The sequence below is a fragment of the Orcinus orca genome, chromosome 20, assembly GCF_937001465.1.
Source record: "Orcinus orca chromosome 20, mOrcOrc1.1, whole genome shotgun sequence".
Lineage (NCBI taxonomy): Eukaryota > Metazoa > Chordata > Mammalia > Artiodactyla > Delphinidae > Orcinus > Orcinus orca.
In genome coordinates this window covers 56,059,833-56,080,094 of record NC_064578.1, presented here as the reverse complement: position 1 = coordinate 56,080,094, position 20,262 = coordinate 56,059,833, and the positions used below count along the sequence as shown (strand labels likewise).

At 58.6% G+C, this 20,262-nt stretch overlaps 1 protein-coding gene across 3 annotated transcripts; it reads right to left on the bottom strand.

The window, feature by feature from the left end:
- Positions 1-6,493: 6,493 nt before the first annotated feature.
- EPN1 (epsin 1) lies at positions 6,494-19,987 on the bottom strand. 3 transcript variants are annotated; one of them, XM_004283271.3, is made up of 11 exons: positions 19,723-19,987; positions 16,584-16,910; positions 12,607-12,856; positions 11,195-11,319; positions 10,752-10,826; positions 10,119-10,202; positions 9,188-9,491; positions 8,722-8,832; positions 8,537-8,623; positions 7,196-7,453; positions 6,494-7,114 (listed from the first exon to the last, which is right to left on the bottom strand). In XM_004283271.3, the coding sequence occupies exons 2-11, from the start codon at positions 16,809-16,811 to the stop codon at positions 6,906-6,908; spliced, it is 1,731 nt and encodes a 576-aa protein (XP_004283319.1). In that variant the 5' UTR covers positions 16,812-16,910; positions 19,723-19,987; the 3' UTR covers positions 6,494-6,905. The 3 variants fall into 3 exon arrangements, with proteins under 3 accessions (XP_004283319.1, XP_049559863.1, XP_033267911.1); XM_049703906.1 differs by lacking the exon at positions 19,723-19,987 and adding an exon at positions 18,020-18,043; XM_033412020.2 differs by lacking the exon at positions 10,752-10,826.
- Positions 19,988-20,262: the final 275 nt, after the last annotated feature.

The following is a 20,262-nucleotide window of genomic DNA, read 5'->3' as shown; positions in this document are numbered from 1 at the left end:
ACAAGACAGACATGGTTCCTAAGTTCATGGACCTTACATGAAGGGGGAGAACAGGACATACTGATACAGGTGAAGAGTAATAAATACAAAATAATAATGGTGAAAGTTATAACTGATGTCAGGTGTATGTTCTCCAGGTAAAGCCATTTCTCTGGAGTATGATGGTGTCTTTCTTTATCAGGAGAAGAAAAGAGTGAGAATCCCTTCCCAATGTTGGTTATGTAAGAAGGCTGCTGATGTCAGCGCCAGCACAGCCTCCTTTCTGCTTCAGGCCACTTTGAAGCCCTCTCCATGTCTTTTCAGAAAGATGTCCTAAGAACTGCCAACCAGGCAGCTCTGAAAAACCATGTATCTTATACAGATAGCGGTTGGGTCTCCGGCCAATGTCATCATTTTCTTCCACAGCGTCTCTCCAATCTTGCTTGGCCACAAGCAGAGGCCCACCCGCATGGCTGTGGCTAATTTCCTGGTTCTTCTCTCCTCTGGGATTCCCCACAAAGTGGCAGCTTTTGTTTCAAGGAACTCCCTGTCCAGTCTTGGGTGTAAATTTGTATATTATATAAAGAGAGTGGCTCGCAGCACCACCCTGTGCTCCACCTGTATCCTGAGCACCTATCAGTCCTTCACCCTCATCCCCAGGGGAGGGGAGGGGAGTGGGTGATGCTCAGAAGTAGAGCCCCCAAGGTCAGTGGTCCTTCCTGTTGTACCTGCTGGATGCTGAGGGTCTTAATGAATATCTTTGTTTCTGTGACAGTCACTGGTCCACAGTACATGGGAAATGAAACTGACAACCAAGGGTAGTGGCTCTGTTCATCCTCAAGTCCCTTTGCAGACATTGTCATCCTGTGGTCCATCTCTGATGCCATGTTTATTGGCCTTATGATCTGGTCCAGTGGCTACATGGTGCTTCTCCTGCACAGACACCACAGGAGAGTGTGCAGTATATTCACACCCCCACTGGCTACCACAAATGTCCCCTGGAGACCAGAGCCACCCACACCATCCTAATGCTGGTGGTCACCTTTGTCAACTTTTACATACTAAATTCCATTTTCGTTTTTTATACCACTACTTTTATAGATTCTCGTCTGTGGTTAATGCAGGACATTCATATTTTGGCTTTATGTTTCCCCACTTTTACCCCCTTCCTGTTGATCCTTAGGGATCCTAGAACTCCTAGGGTCTGCTTGGGAGTTGTTGAAATCACGGTTGAAATGTTAAATGTATATGTCAGCTTCTATAACATCCACAATTACTGCATTTAGTCATCATTTACCAGTTACCCATTGTTATAAACTTTGTTATAAAACATGCATAACTTCATACTTATGATTTTTAACCATCCTTAAGTGTATAATGCAGTGACATTAAATACATTCACAATGCATACAGCCATTACCAACCACTTCCTATACCCAAGACTTGGTATCATTAAAAGAATCACTCGCCCTTCTCTCAGCCCAAAGGGCCCTCTATTCTACTCACTGTCTCTATGGATTGCCTGTTCCAGGTACTTCATATAAGTGAAGTCATATAGTATTTGTCCTTCTGCATCTGCCTTGTCTCTCTAACTGAAATGTTTTCAAAATTGTCCCACCTTGTAGCAGATATCAAACTTTCGCTTTTATGGCTGAAATCTAATCCATTTTATGTACGTAAAAGATTTCATTTATTCATTCAGTCGCTGATGGACACTTGCGTTGTTTTCATCTTTTGGCTATTGTGAATAGTGCTGGTATGACCATGGGTGTCCAAGTATCTGTCAAATCCCCGCTTTCAGTTTTGTTGGATATATACCTAGGAGAAATTGCTGTGTCATATGGTATCTCTATGTTTAACCTTTTGAGAAATCACCAAACTTTTCCACAGCTGCTGCAATATTTTATATTCCCACCAGCAATGAACAAGCATTCCAGTTTCTCCACATCTTCTGCAATACTTGTTATTTTCCCTTTCTTGACTATATCCATCCTAGCAGCTGTGAGGTGGTATCTCACTGGTTTTTTTTTTTTTTTTTTAACATCTTTACTGGAGTATAATTGCTTTACATTGTTGTGTTAGTTTCTGCTGTATAACAAAGTGAATGAGCTATACGTATACATATATCCCCATATCCCCTCCCTCTTATGTCTCCCTCCCACCCTCCCTAGCCCACCCCTCTAGGTGGTCACAAAGCACCGAGCTGAGCTCCCTGTGCTATGTGGCTGCTTCCCACTAGCTATCTATTTTACATTTGGTAGTGTAGATATGTCCGTGCTACTCTCTCACTTCGTCCCAGTTTACCCTTCCCCCTCCCCACGTTCTCAAGTCCATTCTCTATGTCTGCGTCTTTATTCCCGTCCTGCCCCTAGGTTCTTCAGAACCTTTTTTTTTTTTATATTCCATATATACGTGTTAGCATATGGTATTTTGTTTTTCTCTGACTTAGTTCACTCTATGACAGACTCTAGGTCCATCCACCTCACTACAAATAACTCAATCTTGTTTCTTTTTATGGCTGAGTAATATTCCATTGTATATGTGTGCCACATCTTTATCCATTCATCTGTCGATGGACACTTGGGTTGCTTCCATGTCCTGGCTATTGTAAATAGTGGTGCAGTGAACATTGTCTCACTGTGTTTTGATTTGCACTTCCCCAATGGCTAATGATGTTGAGCATCTTTTCAAGTATTTACTGGCAGTTTATCTTTGGAAAAATGTCTATTCAAGTCCTTGCACGTTTTTGTATGGGGTTGGTTTTTTAAATGTATTTATATTTTATTTTTGGCTGCACTGGGTCTTTGCTACTGTGCATGGGCTTTCTCTAGTTGCGGCGAGCGGGGGCTACTCTTTGTTGCGGTGCGCAGGCTTGTCATTGCGGTGGCTTCTCTTGTTGTGGAGCATGGGCTCTAGGCACCTGGGCTTCAGTAGTTGTGGCACATGGGCTTAGTTGCTCCAGCGTGGGATCCTCCCAGACCAGGGCTCAAACCCGTGTCCTCTACATTGGCAGGTGGATTCTTAACCACTGCACCACCAGGGAAGTCCCAACCCTGGGGTTGGTTTTGTTGTTAGTTTTTCAGAGTATTTTATATATTTTGGATATTAAATCCTTTTCAGTATAAGATTCACAAATATTTTCTACCAGTCAGTAGTTTGCTGCTATGGGAGGGGTGGGGGTGGGGGGGCGCAGTTCTTTAGAGACTGGTGAGTCTGTCGCTGCAGGTGTGCCACCCAGGGAAAGGGGATATGAGTGGAGATTAAACTACATCCATCATGGTACCATTTTTAGTATTTGTCTTCTGTTTAATTCACATTCTCAAATAATCGTCATTTGCCTTTATAATGATTGAAGTTAATGAGGCTTAATCAGGTTTGCCTGCGTGATTGAAGTGAGGCGATTTGAAGTCATCAGTTGGAACATTCCGAAAGGCAACAGGGAAGCAATTCTGCCATAGTCCTATCGTGAACCTCTCCCCCATTGTTTATTCCCCTTTGAATGTGTCGGGTTAACTGCTACACGGTCCCCTCCCCCCCATATATGCACTAACACCAAACTGTTCCCAGCCAGGGTACAATTATCATTTTAAAATTCTCCAGGGGAAGGGGCTGCGAGGGGGTGTGTAGATGAAACTAGATCTCCTGGATGTAAACGATGGTTGAGGGCAGACACGAGTTCCCCAGCTGGGGGGGGGGGGGGGCAAGTGATGACCCTGTTATTTACAGTTTTGTGTGCTTGAAAACGTCCATTAAAATCGTATTTTAAGGAGCAAACGTTAAATAGTACTCTTGGAAATTATAAGTGTTCGAACGGAAGTAAACTGATGTGGATGAAACAAAGAATTTGCCCTAGAAGTAGAATAAGAGCAGGAAGACACACTCAATAGGAAACGAAAGACAGCAAAAAGAACTTGCTGAAAAGCTCTTGGGAAACCTATGGTTGTCCCGGGGGCTGGGGGCCCTGTGGGCTTTCAGCTGGTATGGCTGGTGGGCACTAGAATTCCCACAAGGTACAAGGAGCTGCTGGGAGCAAGCTTTTCCTCAGTCAGGTAGTAAATACTTTAGGCCGGAGGGTCTCTATGACACCTATTCAACGCTGCCTTTGTATGTAGAAGCTGCCCTAGAGGACGGGTGTGGCTGCATGCCAGTAAAACTCTACACAGTGAGCGTCCCTTCCCACCCTCCAACCACAGGGCGCAGACCCCTGAATTGGGGCATCAGCTGACGTGTGTGGGTTTCACTCCCGCACAGTAAAGGTCTGGTTACACCGACTCAAAGCAGGAATGAGGGCGTTGGTTCCAGTGTGGCAGGAGACGGATGGGCGTTCTGCAGAGAGCAGACCGTTCTGAAAAGTATTTCTGCTTTAAAGGAAAAGTGGGGCAAAGGCAGAGTCTGGCTGAGGCCGAGTCTGGGCCTGAACTGGAGTTTCCGTGTGAGAAAAATTAAGACGGGGTGAGACTGAAACCCTGTGAGCTTGTGCAGCGCAGGGCGGTCAGTACGGACGTGCACCTGCGTGAGAAGGGGGCATCTGCAGGGGCAGGTGAGAGGGAGGGTGCAGGTGAGTGTGGGGACGTGCTGAGGGCGTACGTGCAGACGGGCCAGGGGACCAGGGTGCCTGGGAGAGGAAGCGTGTCCAGCGCTGGCGCCCAGCGGCCCTGCGTCGCCTCCGTGCCCGCCGCCCTCGGTCTCTGGCGCCACCTGCTGGCCACAGGCCCACAAGCCGCTCCCCGACCCTAAATCAGAACAGCCCTGGGTGGGGGCTTGTCCCTTCAAACCCCTGGACACAGACGCCTGGTTGCAGGCGCACGCACAACGGCCCGGGTGGCGGGCGTGAACCACCAGGAAGGGACGAGTCACTACAGACCAAACGCTTGGGCCTACGAGGCGGGCGCCCTCAGGAGGCAGCTCCCACTGAGAGTTGGTGGCCGGAACACTCTGGAAAGCGTGATACACGAGGAGACCCAAGGTTCTGGAGCTCCTGTGTACTTCACGCTGTAAGGAATGAAAAGGAGGACGCCCGGGAGGTGATGCTGCCTCATGGGCACGTGGCTGCCCGGGCTGTGGTGGTTTCTCCTCGTTTTGACAAATAAGGAAACCACCAGAAAGACTGCAGTCTGTAACCTTTAACCCTTCCACTAGCGTAAACTGAAGTCCCACATTCCCGTCATTGCCTTCCTCTGCATTTTTTAAGAGGTGGCGGGCAGGCTCTGCGGCATCACGCCCAGTGAACACAGAGGGCCTGGCTCGTGTCTGGAGGGGCAGGGTCCTCGGGGACCCCAGGGGCTGGAACAGGAGGGCTCAGGAGCCCGAGTCAGGAGCAGGGATCAGGATGGCCCCCAAGGATGGTACCCCTGCCCTTGGCAACTGCCCCACTGCCCGCCCCGGGCCACCTCCCAACTCCCACAGTCCAGGTGGCCAGGAGCCCGCCCCCCACACCACGTAAGCCCAAGAGACACAGCACCTTAAGTCCTGAACCAACCGACTGGACCGAGTTCCCTGGGCCCCGTCCTCCTTGGGGAAGGGTGGTGGTCCCCTCTTCCATCTATCCGGACCCCACAAAGCTCCAATCACCACAGGTGCGCAGGAGGGAGCCTGACCTGACCAGTCCAGGGCCACTGATTCTAACCCCCGCCTCTGACCTGTACACTCGCTCCTGTTCTAGGACCCATCGGGGCCACCGTGCCACAGCCGTGTCTGAGGTTCCCCAGTCACCCCCCCACACCGTGGGAAGTGGGCGCCACTGGAGGCAGGTCAGTGCAGGCCAGCCTGGGCACACCCTCTGGCCCCCGGTGGTCTGCATGTACCTGTGCCCTCGCTCGCCCCATGCCAGGGCACCTCCTGGGAAAGAACAAAGGCCAGTTGGTCCCGTGGTGCCCGGCCCATGGGATGGGTCCCTGAGCCAGCTGTTAAAGGGAATCACTTCGGGAACAAACCGGGGCGGGGACCTGACCCCACGAGCCTGGAGGGAGCCCCCGTCACCCAGCCGGGACTACGGGGCCTGGACCAGGCGACGCTTGCTGCTCCTAGGGGCGACAGTGGCTTCACCCTGCCAGCTGGCCTGCAGACCCCCTGGGGCCCAGCCTAGAGAACAAACAGGCAGGAGGCACCTGTGGTCTCCGAGCTCAGCCAGCAGCAGCCGACGTGGGTCTCCAGCGGTGCCATGCTGGGCACAGGAGGATGGCTGGAGTGTGTCTGTAAGGACTCCCCCGTCCTCACCGACAACTCATGAGCCCTGGACCCCAACCTCAACGTGCTGTCCGCTGGCACAGCCCAGGGCCCCGTCAGCTCTCCAGAGGGACTCCTGACCCTCATAAGGGTGACTGTCTGGCCCTGAGTGGGCCACAGCTCCACCAGGACTCAGTGCCCCCTCCTTCCCTCAGCACAGAACCCAACGGCACCCAGAGGGTCAGGGAAATCAAGGCTTCCACGAGGCGCCAGCTCCCAACTGCCCCCGGGAGGCCCATGGGTTCGGAGCCCTGGATGCCCCAGGTGAAGGAGTCACAGAAACCATGAATGGGAACTTGAGGGCACCGCGCCCATAAGAATTGCCATTTATTCCCGAAGTTGCCAAAATCATCACCAAGGATTCACCGAGGGGTGCATGAGGGGACGAGGAGGCTCAAACACTGATTGAGGGGCCAGTCAGGAGTTGGGAGGGAGGGAGATGGGTGGGGGGACCCCCCGCTGTCCCTCCCCCTTCTAATGCCGTGGGCAGGGGTCCCCCTCCGGCCGCACCCCTCCCCATCCCCAGGTCCAGTTTCTCTCCGGGGAGGTAGGGTCGGGGATGGGGGGAGATGGTGTAGTGTGAGTGGGCCCCAGGAGGGGAAAGGACGCTGGGGTGGGGGCAGGGGTCCCCCACTTCACATGCACTCACAACACTGGTCGCCCAGGGAGCAGGAATGGGGGAAGCCCCCTCCTGCCCTGGATTATAGGAGGAAGGGATTAGTGTTGGGGGCTGGGGGTCCCTGGGGCATCATGGGGGGCAGGCCAGGGCCCCCGCCAAGGGGAGAGATGTACGTCGGTGGCGCTCCAGCGACCGGGGGCACGGGGCTGAGCCGGAGCTGGTTCAGGGTGAGTGTCGCAGGGGGTGCGGGCTGGAAGGGGTTGGTGATGGAGGGGCCGGTGGCCGGGCCTCCTGCGGGGGGAGACGACAGGGAGCGGAGTCGAGTCGGGTCTGCCGGGCAGGCCAGCACCCCTGCTCCCGGGCCACACTCACCGCTCGGCAGGAAGGGGTTGGAGGCCTTGGCTCCTGGCGGCGTGGGGCCTGGCCGGCTCACCAGCGAGTCCAGGTCTACCAGGGCAGCATTGGGCCCCAGGAACGACTCAGGGGTCTTCCGCGTGGGCGGCGTGGGCGTCGGGGCGGCTGCAGGCGGGGGGCTCCCCACAGCTTCGGCCAGAGAGCCCCCGACCCCACTCATGTCGAAGGCACCGGGACTACGAGCAGGCACCTCTCCGGCGAGCAGCTCCAGCTCCCCTGGAAGGGGCCGCAGAGGGGGCTCAGGGGAGAGGCTGCCGTGGGGACCCTGAGGAGGCAGCCCCAGAGCCAAACCATGCGGGTGTGAGGTCAAGAGGCAAGGCCGGGAGGACTACCCTCTGACAGCCTCCAGGTCAGGGACCGACCCCAGCGGGTGACAGCAGAATAGCACCGCTTTCGGGACGCTCACACGACGGGTCACGACTGCCCCGAGGGGACGCGCGGGGGGACAGTGGCAGGTGCCCACCGTCCCAGGAGACTGGGTGATGTGCCGTTAGCGAGAGGCCTGATTTTTTGTTTCTTAAGATTTAAGAACCCCGTCTGATACTGAAAGACAGGCACACATGTAGCTGAAGAGAAGCCTGGAAGAGTGAGACCTGCAGAAGACCGGATGGCAACCTACAGTCAGCCTGGGGTGGGGGAGGCACTAGTGCCAGGCCTGCTCCCTCCACAAAGCCTGCTGCACTCGAAGACGCAGAGAAACCAAGGGACCAGAGGAATGTTACCCAGGGCGGGGAGGTGGGCACTATGAAGAGAGCCCCCAACACCACACAGACTCGGGGTCTCACCTCAAGGACAAGCCCAGGGACAACCTGCAGACACAAAGGCCAGCCCGGACTCTGGCCGGAAGACAGGCGCTCGGAGCTCCAGGAAGAGGGGCGCACAAACACCCCTGCCCCAGGACGCCGGTGGGCAGGTGAGGAAAGGCGTGCAGGCCCCAGAGGGAGGGGCAGCCATCAGGCCAGTCCAGGCGCCACACCGCCCGGAGGCCCCCGGAGTCTGCACTGCACTCCAAGGAACACTCCAGGGTGACAGCAGCATTTGGGGAGATTGGAGAAGGGAGTTCTCTGTGCGATTTTTGCACCTCTTCTGTAAGTCTGACGTTATTTGAGAACAAAGTAAGAAGTTCCTCTTTACGATGGGTGAACGACCAGCTCCACCTCAGTCACGCTGTTACAAGAGCCCTGGGGAGCCCTGGGGGCCGGGCCCACCTGGGGGCTGCAGCCGTCCTGCTGTGTCTCAACCCTCAAGCAGCCGCCCAGCCTGAAGGACAGGCCTCCTGGGCTTGGGGGGGACACTCACCCGTGCTGCTCCCAGAGGCTGGCAGGGCTGTGCGCAGTTGCTCGAAGTCGGAGAACTCGTCGGGCTCCGTGTCAAACCCCCCGACCGCTGTGGGGTCAGGGTGTGCCCTCAGCTTCCCCAGGGGCCCAGGCGACGCGACTCCTCCCACACTCGAGGCCCGGCCCCCCCGGGCCACCCCCCAGTACCTGCGGTGCCATTGGTGCTGGGCTTGGTACGGGACCCCCCCCAGGGGTCTGAGAAGGCCGGGGCCGGGGCCCAGGGATCGGAGCCTGGGGGTCCGCCGACTGGGGCCCCTCCTGCGTGAGGAAGAAGGCAGGTGAGGGGCTGGCAGCCCACCCCACCCCCCAAAGCCAGGCAGCCCCGAGGCTTCAGGCCCCTCCCCAGCTGGCCCCTCCCACCACGTCCCCACCCTCCAGCCCTGCGGCTCACACTGCCAGGCGCCCCCTTCTGGCAAAGCCCTCCTCAGCCTTGAGGCCTCCAGAAAGCCCCCGAGAGGCCCCCGGCCAGGGTGGGGTGAGGCGTCTCGTGCGTGCCTCACCCAGGCACCCCCCCGCCGCCTCCTACAGCCCCCACAGCCGCTGGGCACCCACCCCCCCAGGCACCCCAGGACTGCACGCCACACGCAGGGCCAGGGAGGCAGCGGGCACTCACCATCTGAGCTCCCCCACGGGTCGGGGGTAGGTCCTTCTCCAGCCACAGGGGCCGCGGTCCCACCCCAAGGGTCAACCGGGGGCCCCGTGGGGGCAGCAGGCCTCCAGGGGTCCCCGGAGGCCGGTGTAGGAGCCGGACCACCCCAGGGATCAGCAGCAGGAGGCACGGGGGGTCCCCCCCAAGGGTCCGAGGTGGGGGCCGCCGTGGGGAGGGCAGCAGCCATGGGTACTGGGCCCCCCCAGGGATCCGCGGCCTGCGGAGCAGCCGGAGCCGTGAAGACGTCAGCAAGATCCATGAGGGACGACTGCAGGGAAGAAAGAGGACAAAGAGAAAATGGGGAGTGGGGCAGACCCCGACCGAGAGAGAGAACGCCGGGGGATACAGGACAGCCACACAGCAGGAAGGGCAGTGGGAGCCGGGTGTCAAGGTGAGGCAGACCTACCGCCAGGGGACCTCCTAGCGCCCAGAGAGGACGGGAGCGGGGGCAGACACCCAGCTGCTTGTTCCTCTGACACGCTCCACCCTGTCCACCTCCCCACCCGCCCCGGCCCTCCTCCCCCCAGCCCCTCCGTCCACTCTCCGCACAGCAGTCGGCTGGCTCTACAACACCACACACCCGCTTCCCACCCAGCCCAGGCCACTGACCAGTCCCCGACGGAGTGAGGACAAGGGCCGCAGCCGTCGCCCTCGGCCCCGCACCCGCAGCTCCCCATGCGCGTCCCAGGGGTAGCCCAGGTCGCTCTGGATGGGAGGTGCCCCTGCAGACCCTGCACACCCCTTCCCAGGGGCAGGGGAGCAGGCAGGGCAGGGCCGAGATCCTCTTGGGCTGCGTCGGACACTGATGAGGCCTCCGGCCAAGGCCGGCCTGGACACGCTATCCCGCCAGTCCGCCCGCCCACCCACCCAGGCCCGGCCCGGCGCCCACACTCACCTCCTCCTGGCCCACGGTCTCCCTCTTGCTCTCCTCGATGGCCATCTGCAGCCGCAGGTCATCCCCACGGCGGATCCGCTCCTCCTGTTCCGGCCAGAAGCAGCAGGCAGGGGAGGGGTCAGACTCTGAGCGATGGGGCTGACACTGCACTTCCCCCTACCCCACCCCCAAATGGACAGCCCCGAACCCTCCCACCCAGACAATGGCGACTGAAAATTAAAATGGGATGCGGACGATGTGTGGGATGGGGTGGGACACGGGGTCTCAGGCCGGGGCGGGGGGAACAATGACGGGAGGGTGCTGTGCAGGGGCCAGGACGGGACGGGACGGGCCGGGCTGCTCTAACGGGCTGCGGAAGCACGGGGCGCCTGACTCCGGGTGTTTTCTGCAGGGGGTGAAGGTGGTGGAGCCCTGGGGCTGTGACAGAGAGAGAGAAGAGCACCCTCACCACCCAGAGCAGCCACAAGGCATCTGCTTCACGTGCCGGGTATCCTTCCGGGGACCCATTAGACACAAGGTCCCACTGAAAACGCTGCAGCACGGATGTGTAGGGGTGGGGCCCTTCAAGGTGAGAGGAGGCGGGGACCTGGGGAGGGTCTCAGGGGAGCCTCGGGGTGGGGAGGCTGCTCTGACCTTATCGTGCTCCTCACGGCTCAAACTAAGGGCTAGCTGGAGCTGGACGTCATCCTCGGGGCCGCAGGACGGGGGCTGGGGGAGAGAGAGTGTGAGGGGCTGGGGGAGACAGGTGGGGCCCAGAGGCAGGAAGAGAGAGACGAGCACACACAAGGATGGAGACAGAGAGCCAGGCTCGGGCAGAGCAAGAGACACACACACAGACGTAGTCCCCGAACTGGTGAAGAACAGCAAAGAGACAAGCCTGGGGTGTGGGTGGGAGCCGGGCTGGGCAGGGCCAGGAAGGCCAAGCACCCAGAGAGGAAAGGGAGCGGGGAAAGACGGGGCAGAGGGCGAGCAGAGGAGGGAGACCGGGAGAGGAGGGGCAGGCAGAGGCTGAGGGCGAGGCGTGGAGACGGACGGCAGAACGGAGGGCAGCCCCGCGCCCTGTGGCCAGGCCGTACCTGGTCGGCCTCCTCCTTGCTCATGGCCAGGGCCAGCTGGAGCTGCAGCTCCTCCTCCCCGCTGCTCTGCGGCCAGGCCTGCTCTGCCTCGGGCGGGGGCCCCGAGCCCACGGCTGCGGAGGAGGCTGAGGGGACACACACGCTGAGGCCCAGATGGAAGAGGGGAACCCACGGCCCAGGCAGCCAGGCTGGCAGAGTCTGAAACCCCCCACCTCCCCTCGGGCCTAGCCTCCCTCCCCCAAGATCCCCAGTGGGACCCAGACCCCAGGCTCCATGGTCAGGGAGGGGGTGTGGTGTGCATGCAAACCCACGGAGGGGTGCGGCGGCCCCACCTGCAGGAAGGACAGGGTTAAAGAAGGACAGCCCTGATGGCCCAAGACAAAAGTCTGCTGATAAAGAGGGAGGGCCCTGGGGAACCTCTGAGCCCGTGAGCTAAGTTCCCGCACCGGGTCAGAGATGCCTTGTGGCCTGTCTCGGGGCCCCATCTCAGGCCCCAGGGGGACGGAGGGCCTTCCTCCCTGGTCCCCAGGTGGGAAAACTCCCAACAGCCCCCAGTGGGGAGCCTGGAGCCTCGGTCTCCAGGGCTAGGGCCAGCGGCTGGATGCCGGGGGAGGAGCGGCCTGCACACCTGGCCCCCGGCCCCATCCCGGGACAAGGGGGACAAGGGGCGAATGAGGAAAGGATGGAGAGAAGACATGGGCCCAGACAGGAGGGAGCGCCCAGCCTTCCCTCAACGGGCCAGGCTCGCTCCTGCCGGCCAGGGAGCGCTCGCCATCACACGTTGCCTCTCCATCCTGACCACCTACCAAGACACCACCTCCATCACCTGGAAACTGCTTGGGCCTCCTACACGGTCCCGCCTCCCCAGCCCACCCCCACCCCGGTCCGAGAGCTGCCAGGTAGAGCTGCCAGGCCCACCTCTCGGCATTACTCCCATCTCTACCCTTCCCGCTTCAAACGCACAGACGGCTTCCACCCGCGCTCACGACACCACTTGGGGAATGTTTGTACCTTCGACACCCACCCAGTCCCAGCATAAAAGTCCCTTCCCAGGAGCACTCAGAATCCTGCACACCCATATATAAAACTGAAAGCTTCTCGACACAGCTGGACCTCCCATCATGGAGGACGCCCTTTCTAGCTCCTCTACGTCACCTCTTGTCCTCCTAATCGCTGGTCGCCACCCAGCACCTACACTTCCTCCAACTCCAGCCGAGTCCCGCTCGCCACCGCTCTGGCCCTCCTCCGTCCTGTGCAGCCACCTAGGGCCTCAGCCCCCTGCCCTCTGCCTGAGCACAGCTCCCGCGGTGGCAGCAACCTCCTCCGGACCGCGCACTCCCTCTCGGGCACAGGCCGCCCCCAGACAGACCAGAGGGGGCACGCAGGGGATGGGCCCGGACACCCTGGCTCACCCGTGGCGGTCTGCGCCAGCTTCTCCTTGGTCTTGAGCGCGTGGGCACGCTCCTCCCGCAGCCGGTCCTCATCGCGCAGCAGGGCCACCAGCTGCTTGGCCTTCTCGCGCACGTTCACACCCTGGTCCTTGCCGTCACGGTCCACGTACTGGAAGTCCTTCAGCGTCTGCACGGCGTACATGTTCTCCTTGCACTGCTGCGACACGCGCTCCGAGCCCGTCTTGATGAGGTACTCCATCAGCGTCATGGCCTGCAGGGGGGGACGCACTGTCACCCGAGGCCCAGCTCACCCACACCCTCTGCAGCACGAGCTGCCACCGGGATGGACCTTGAAAACACCACGCGGGGTGGCCGAAGCCAGGCCCCAAAGAGCAGAGTGTGCGAGAGTCCATTCACAGGAGATGTCCGGGCAGGCAAACCCACAAAGTGTGCCCGGGGACTTGGGGGTGACTCTCAGTGGGATAGGGAGATCCCCCCTTCTGTCTAGGGGGACGAAAATATTCTGGACCTAGGTGGGGTGATGGCTGCACAACACCGTGAATGTGCTTAACGCCACCAAGCTGTGCACTTTGAAAGGGTGAATCGTGTGTTACGTGACCTACGCGTATCTCAATAAACACCGGGAAAGGGGAGACGGCCGGTGCATCACCGCAGCCCACGTGGGGATCGCCAAGCCATCGGTGCAGACCCTGCTCTGTTCATTAAAACGAAGATCTAAGGTCACACGGCCGGAAGGCAGCTTGTTAGGTCTCGCTCAGGGTGCCCAGTGCACGACACATCCGCCCGCTTTCTCTAGCACCCTGTGAGTCTGGAAAGTGTCACCCCACGCATAAAGTTTCACACCGCCCGGGCACAATCTGAAGACAATGGCGGAGGAGGGAGACACCGTGCCGGCAGGGCCCGTCCAGGCCTGGGCACCCCGAGGGAGGACCACGTGGGCAGGGAAGAAGGAACACCCTTTGGGATTTTCTGCATTTTACGACATGGGAACAAATCCCTTTTCAGCAAGGTTTAATAGGAAATACCCCCCCACTCCTCACCCCAGGCAAGGCCTTTGTGGTCTGAAGAGCCTGGAATCCAGGCAGTCTGGGGAGTGAGGCGAGGGGTCCTGGCCCCTTTCAGGCTCTGTGGGAGGCCATGGCCACTGTCCTCAGGAAAAGGGAACACCTTAGATTTTGCAGGTGACACCAGGGGCCTCCCAGAGTTCCCAGATCCACCCAGGGCTCCTAGGTCTAGAGCAGAACAAAACAGAGAGGGAGGGGCAGGCCACCCCGGGGAAGCCGTCTGAATCACAGCGGAACAGCGGAATCCGCCAGGGTCACATCTCCTCAGCCTTCCCAGGGAGCCTGACCTGTACCTGGCATGGGTCCTGAAGGTGTGTTGACACTATTCACCTCTGTAATTAGAGATTAGTCTTTAACTGACTGAGAAATGTTTACGCCTTAGAGGAGAACCGAAAGAAGTAAAAAGCACATCCGTGTGTGGAAGGCAGGTTGCAGAACCCCTGGGCCAGCGGTGCTTTGGAATTCAGAATTTTCACGAGTTCGCTCCATAAAGACTGCACACACCACGTGTAACGGAAGTCCCCCAGAGGAGGGTGACACCACGGTCGCACTCTGTGGGACCCTCAAATGCCAGGTAGACCACCTCACCACAGTCCAGACGGGGCCTTGGTGCCAAATGCCTTTTGAAAACTTTCGTTTTCAGAGCTCTGGGGACTTCGGAACTGCAGTTTAAAGACTGCGAACATGGAAATAACCCAAACACCCCACGGGGGGAAATACACACGTATGAGTCGTGGCGTGTTCATATGACAGGAGCCCCACACACACAGCCGCGTACGTGAACGAGTGGCTGCTCCACACGTCAACCCCCCAGACGTGACGGCGAACAAAGACTAAAGACAGCAGGCACCAAGGCTCACAGGCCACAGGACTCCACGCCTGGAACAATCTCAGCAGACAGAAGGCCGGGCACGGTGCCTCCTGGGAACGCATACTCTATCTCCACCTGGGAAGTGGCTACAAAGCGGTGCACACACCTAAGAGCCAGCTGGGCTGTGCACTCAGAACATGTGCCTCGATGCAAAACATCACGGGTTTCCAAAACAGCCTGGTCCAGGATGTCCCGGGCCGTCAGAATGCGAGCATCCGCTTAAACAGGGGTCAGCAAGCTTTCTCTGTAAAGGGCCGGGTGATAAACCCGCCAGCATTTCAGGCCGTGCACTCCCGGTCCTGAGAGCTCAGCCCTGCACCAGGCCACGTGTGATAAAGCTTTACTTACAAACATAGGCGCAGGGCCAGGTGTGACGCGTGGGCTGTAGTTTACTGACCCCTGCTTTCAGAAATAAAGACTGAGACCCTGCACTCCTCAGCGAAGTCAGGTGACACAGCCCGGAGTCAAGAGGGTGGGCTCAGGGACGGCCCTCTCAGCCCCACCACAGCGAGGGCGGGCCTGAACCTCTGCATCTCAGTTCCCCCACCTAGAAGAAGTACCTCTGCTGCTCTCCGCCCACAGGCACCGGTCACAAAGAACCTGCCACCTGTGGCCTCTCAGGACTCACCTCCCCTCGCACACCTGGCCCGGGCCCCTCCCCACCCAGCTTCTGCCCCTCCCCCCAACCTCATACAAAGGCTCCCCAGCTCCCCCTGCCCTTTCCCTTCACAAGAAATGACTCAATCAAATCCAAGACCAAGACCCAAGCGTGGCTTGTAGGGAGGGGCGTGGAAAGGAGCCAGAGCAAACGGACCTCAGATCCCGGCTGGAACATAAGCAGCGCCACCTCTCCAGGCCTCAGGCTCCTCGTCCTGGAACCCACCAGGGACCCACCCCAGCCTCCGGAGGACAGACATGCCCCCGGTCCACATCCACGAGACCAGGGGCCTCACCCACCTTGCCCACCGCCACATACAGAGCAGGCCCTCAACTGCCATTTTACCGAAGGAACAGCGACAGAAGGACTCACCAACACCCCTGGGCCCCAGGAGTCGGACTCTCCCACAGAGGGATGTCCCGGGACTGGCCTGAGGCCGCAGTGCTGGGGGAGGGGCCTCGCCACCTGCCCCAGCCCAGGCCCTTTACCACTTCTTGACCCACCTTGGGACGCCAGGCCCCAGGTCCCCAGAACAGCAGTCAAACGAGAAACCCACCCACTGAGCGCTGCCTGCAACTGAGTTCCCTTTACCCAAAGCCTGTGGTCTGTCCTTCTGTCTGTTCACTGGATCGGGGCGTGTGCGTGTATCACTGGGGGCACTTTAGCCACATTTATCAAAATGGCACAGGCACATGCCCAGAAATTCCAGTTCTGGAAAATGGCAAACATACACGGACATTCATGGCTGTCTTGTTTGTAAAAGCAGAACACTGCAAACAACTTAAAATTCCAGCAACAGGTAGCTGGCTACGTCAATTATGATCAACCCAGACAGTAAACAGGAAATTGTTTAAAAAAAAGAAAGAGTGACAAGTCTTTGTTGTCCTGATGAGAAACGATCCCTAACACGTATGCCTGTTTTCCTTTTTAAAAGTAGGGTATGACTTCCACACGGTAAAATTCACCCTTCCTTTCACGTTGCTTTGCGCTCTGGTAACTGCATACAGCCACAGGACCACCGCTGCAACGAAGATACAGAACCAGTCCGTGGCCCCCAAAACTGCCCGGAGCTGCCCACCTGCCTGGACTTCCACGCACAGATCATCAGAGAGGACAGAAGCTGGGGACACAGCCGCCTCTGAGGGAGGGGTGGACACTGGGCACCCACTTAGGCCTTCTAAGTGGATCAGTCTTGAGAATGTGCCACTTCTTCAAAAACCACAAGGCCCAAAATTCTTTGTTGCCTTCACTGAACAAGAGAGAAATTTACATAAATTACGTAAAGACACCGAACTCCAGCTCCTCTTGGAAAACAGGAAGGCGGCCCAACTCTGGACGCCCCTTGGTGGGCATGCCCCCACCCAGCTCTGCACCCTGCACTGACCTTGTAGACGTGCCGCCAGTTCTTGCCGTGGTCGTTGAGCCGCTTCCAGATCATGCTCATGATCTCCGAGAAGGCGACGACGTTGTAGGTGAGGTCAGCAATCTCAGACATGAGGGAGCTGGACGGGCCCCAGGGGTCGTTGCTCGTGGCCTCCCGAACCTTGATCTCGGCCTCCGAGTAGTTGTGGACGATGTTCTTCATCTGGCGCCGCAGTGAGGAGGTCGACATGGTGGCTGGCGGTGGGGAGGGGGGCAGGCCCCCCGGGGCGTGCAGAGACGGGGCGGCAGGAGGAGGGAGGCCGCGGCAGGGACTGGCAGGTCACCGCATCTGGGGAAAGGAGAGGACCTTTGGGAACACAAGCGGGATCTGCGGCCACCCGGCTCCCCGCTGCCTGCGGGGTGGAGGACCAGGTCCCCACTGTGGCCTGCGAGGCTCTGGCCCTGGTTAACCTCTGCCTTAGTCACCCCATCCACCTTTCAGTTCCTCAGTCGTGCCCAGATCCTTCCTGCCAGGGCCCGGCTCAGCGAGGCAGAGCGTGCAGCGGCAGGCCACAGGCCTGAAGGAGGCGCGCCCCAGCCAACACTTCCTAGCCTGGCACCTCCCGCACCGCAGTGTTCTCCTCTGCGAGATGGGGCTTCATTCGGAGTCCAGAAAACTGGAGGGAGGCTGCTGCACAGGAAACGCGCTATCCACGTGGGTGGTGTCATGAGACAGTCCCCCTCACGAGGTCCTCGCACCCACCCGCGGGCTCCGCTGGAACACCCCACCCCGACACCACAGCCACCATTCCCCAGGGGGCCTCGTCGGTAGGCTCACTCGCCCTGGTGATTTTCTACTCGTTTGTCTGACTCTGTGGCTGAGGCCGCCCTGAGAGCCCCATGGGGCCAGAGACCACGTTTGTCTGGACGTGGCTTTTCCCATCAGAGGAGCTGACCCGGAAGAGCCATTCAATAAACCGTGCAGGAAGGAAGGGAAGGAGGGAGGGCAGGAAAGACCTCTGGAGCAGGAGTGAGGGGGGCAGAATCCCCTGCAGAAACAAGGACACACAGGGAGGAGGCCGACAAAGGGAGCAGAGATAGACAGGAGGGGGTATGCCAGGGGGACGAGGTGTCCCAACGCGGAGGAGAGATAAGGAACAAGCCCGCTGGCTAGGCCCCAGCTTCGTGCCAGGCACTCCTGGAGCACGAGACATCCATTATCTCATTTAACACTGCGGGCGGGGTTCTAGCAGCTGAGGAAGCAGAGGCTCACGCAGGTGAAACCACCCAGCCAAGGTCACACGCTAGGCATGGCGGCACAGACTCCACCCCAGGCCACCCTGGGCTCCAGGGCACACACGTTTAAGTTAACCTGTGCCGAGAGGAGAGTGATGGGAGAGAAACAGAAAAGAGGAGAAGAGGATCAGGCCAGTGAGGCCCATCACAGCAAGCACTCACTCAGTCCTTGCCCGGTGCCAGGCGTGCTCTTGAGTGCCTTACACACGGTAACTCCGGTCATCCCTATGGCGCCGTGATTCACAAACACCTCACAGGGGAGGAACCCAAGGCACAGGCCTCACCTCCGGAGCAGCCCGGCTGCAGAGCAGGCTCTGACCACACCGTCCACAACCTTTCCAGCATGCTAGCCACAGGCAGAGACCTACGGAGATCTCCTACAACCTGAGTCCCAGGGGAGGCAGCTGGCCCCTGTCTTGAACACAGGAAAGCAGGCACTTGGGAGACAGATGTGAACAGCTGAAAAGGGATGGCCAGGGTGCCAAGATGGACTCAGCCAGACACACTAAGACGAAGAGCTAATTTGACAACTAACAGTAGAAGACTGAAAGGAAAGGGAAAGAGAGAGAAGAAAAAGAGGCACAGAGAAAGCTGGGCAGACAAAGACATGAGAAACAGATAAACAAACATGGGAAGAGAGTGAGGCAGGCAGGCAACGAGAAAAGACGGAGACCCTGAAACGCAAAGAGGCAGTAACCTAGGACAGGGAAATAAGAGACAAGAAAAATGGAGAAGAACACGAAATCTGGGTCCAAATTCTGGCCTCCCTGAGGTTCAGTTTGCTCAACTCTGAAATGAAGGAAAAGATTCCACCCGGCAGAACTGTTGATTAAATACAATGGATACATAAAGTTCTTGGCACTGCGCCCCGTGGGTAGTAGTTCAATAACGTTGGCTACTATTATCGTCAGAGAAAAAACAGAACTATTTCCAAAAGGAAGGCCATCAGAAAATGTGCTATCTTAACACCGTGTATTTATATTAACGGGCATTAGAAAATACATTCAACCTTCACAGCAAAACTAAAACTTCACAGATACTGCTTAAAACAAGACTACGTTTTTCAAAATTGCTTAGCCCAAAGAGAATTACTAGATCGAATAAAACACAAATCATACGGCAAAATTCTCCAAAGGGTAGTCAGATATCAAACGATGTCAAACGTCATCTGTGTGGAACAAAAAAATCTACAAATAATAATGGAAACCAGAGCTGCCAGCAGTTAACTACACACTTACTACGCGCCAGGATTAGGCACTTAAAAGCATCACCTCCGTTATTAGATAAAGCTGCCCTATTACGCAAGAAACATAAACACACTAATTTTAAAGACTAGGAAACTAAGGTTTGGTGATAAATCACCTGACAAATCTTACAGGCTCGCAAAAAGTGGACCTCTGATTCCAGAGCCGGGTTCTTCACCAAAACTAACTCAAGAACCTGGGGGAAGGGGCAGACCCTAGACCAAGCGACAGACCCGCGGAGAGGGACTCGGGCTTGGAGGACAGGGGTACCAGAACAAAAATGAGATGGGAAGACGGCGGGGAGAGATGCACAGAGACTAGAGACACCTGGCGAACGGAGACACCAACATTAATCCTGACCCTCAGACGCCGAAACGTGACAGAAAGGCAGAACGAGACCGGAACAGACACACGGAGACAAATGCTTTGCAAAAACGCCGAAACAGACACGGACATGAGCACAAGCGAGGCCCGCGGGAGGCAGCGGCACTGACACACAGACACAGGCAGACGCAGGAGAGACGAAGGGCCGCGGGCGGCCCAGGCCGGCCGGGAGCAGACACACGAAGGCCACGGAGACGCCCGAGCGCGCCCGCCCGCCGCGCCCCGGCCCGCGCTCACCTCGGCCCCCTCACGCCGCGCTCCAGGGGGTCATGGCGGGCAGCCCCCTGCCCCCGCTCGGCCTCGGTGTCGCGGGGCGCGCGCCGAGCCGCGAGCGGCGGACGCGGAGCCGCGCTTAGGCGCACGCGCGGACGCACGGAGGGCCGCACGCCGACGGCCCCGCCGCCCCGGCGGGGCGCGGAGAACCGGGCGGGGGAGGGGAACCGCCGAGCGGACGGGAAGCAACCAAAGGAGGCGACGGACCGGAAGCGGAAGTGGCCGCGCGACCCGCCCAGCCGCCCCGTCTGCGGCGAGCCTGCGCAGTGGCTACTTCCGAGGACACGCTCTCCCGCGTGCCGTCACTTCCGGCGCGCGGGAGCCGTCGCCAAGAGCCACTTGCCTCATTTCCGCCCGCCTCCGCGAAACCCCGGGTACGCGCACGGAGAGGCGGGGCGCAGCGAGGTGTCGGCCAGCGAGCTCGGCCGAAGGCGAAGAGACCACGTCCTCGTCCGCCCCCGCGCGGTAGCCCCAGGCCCGCTAGACCATGCCCCACCGCGGTGC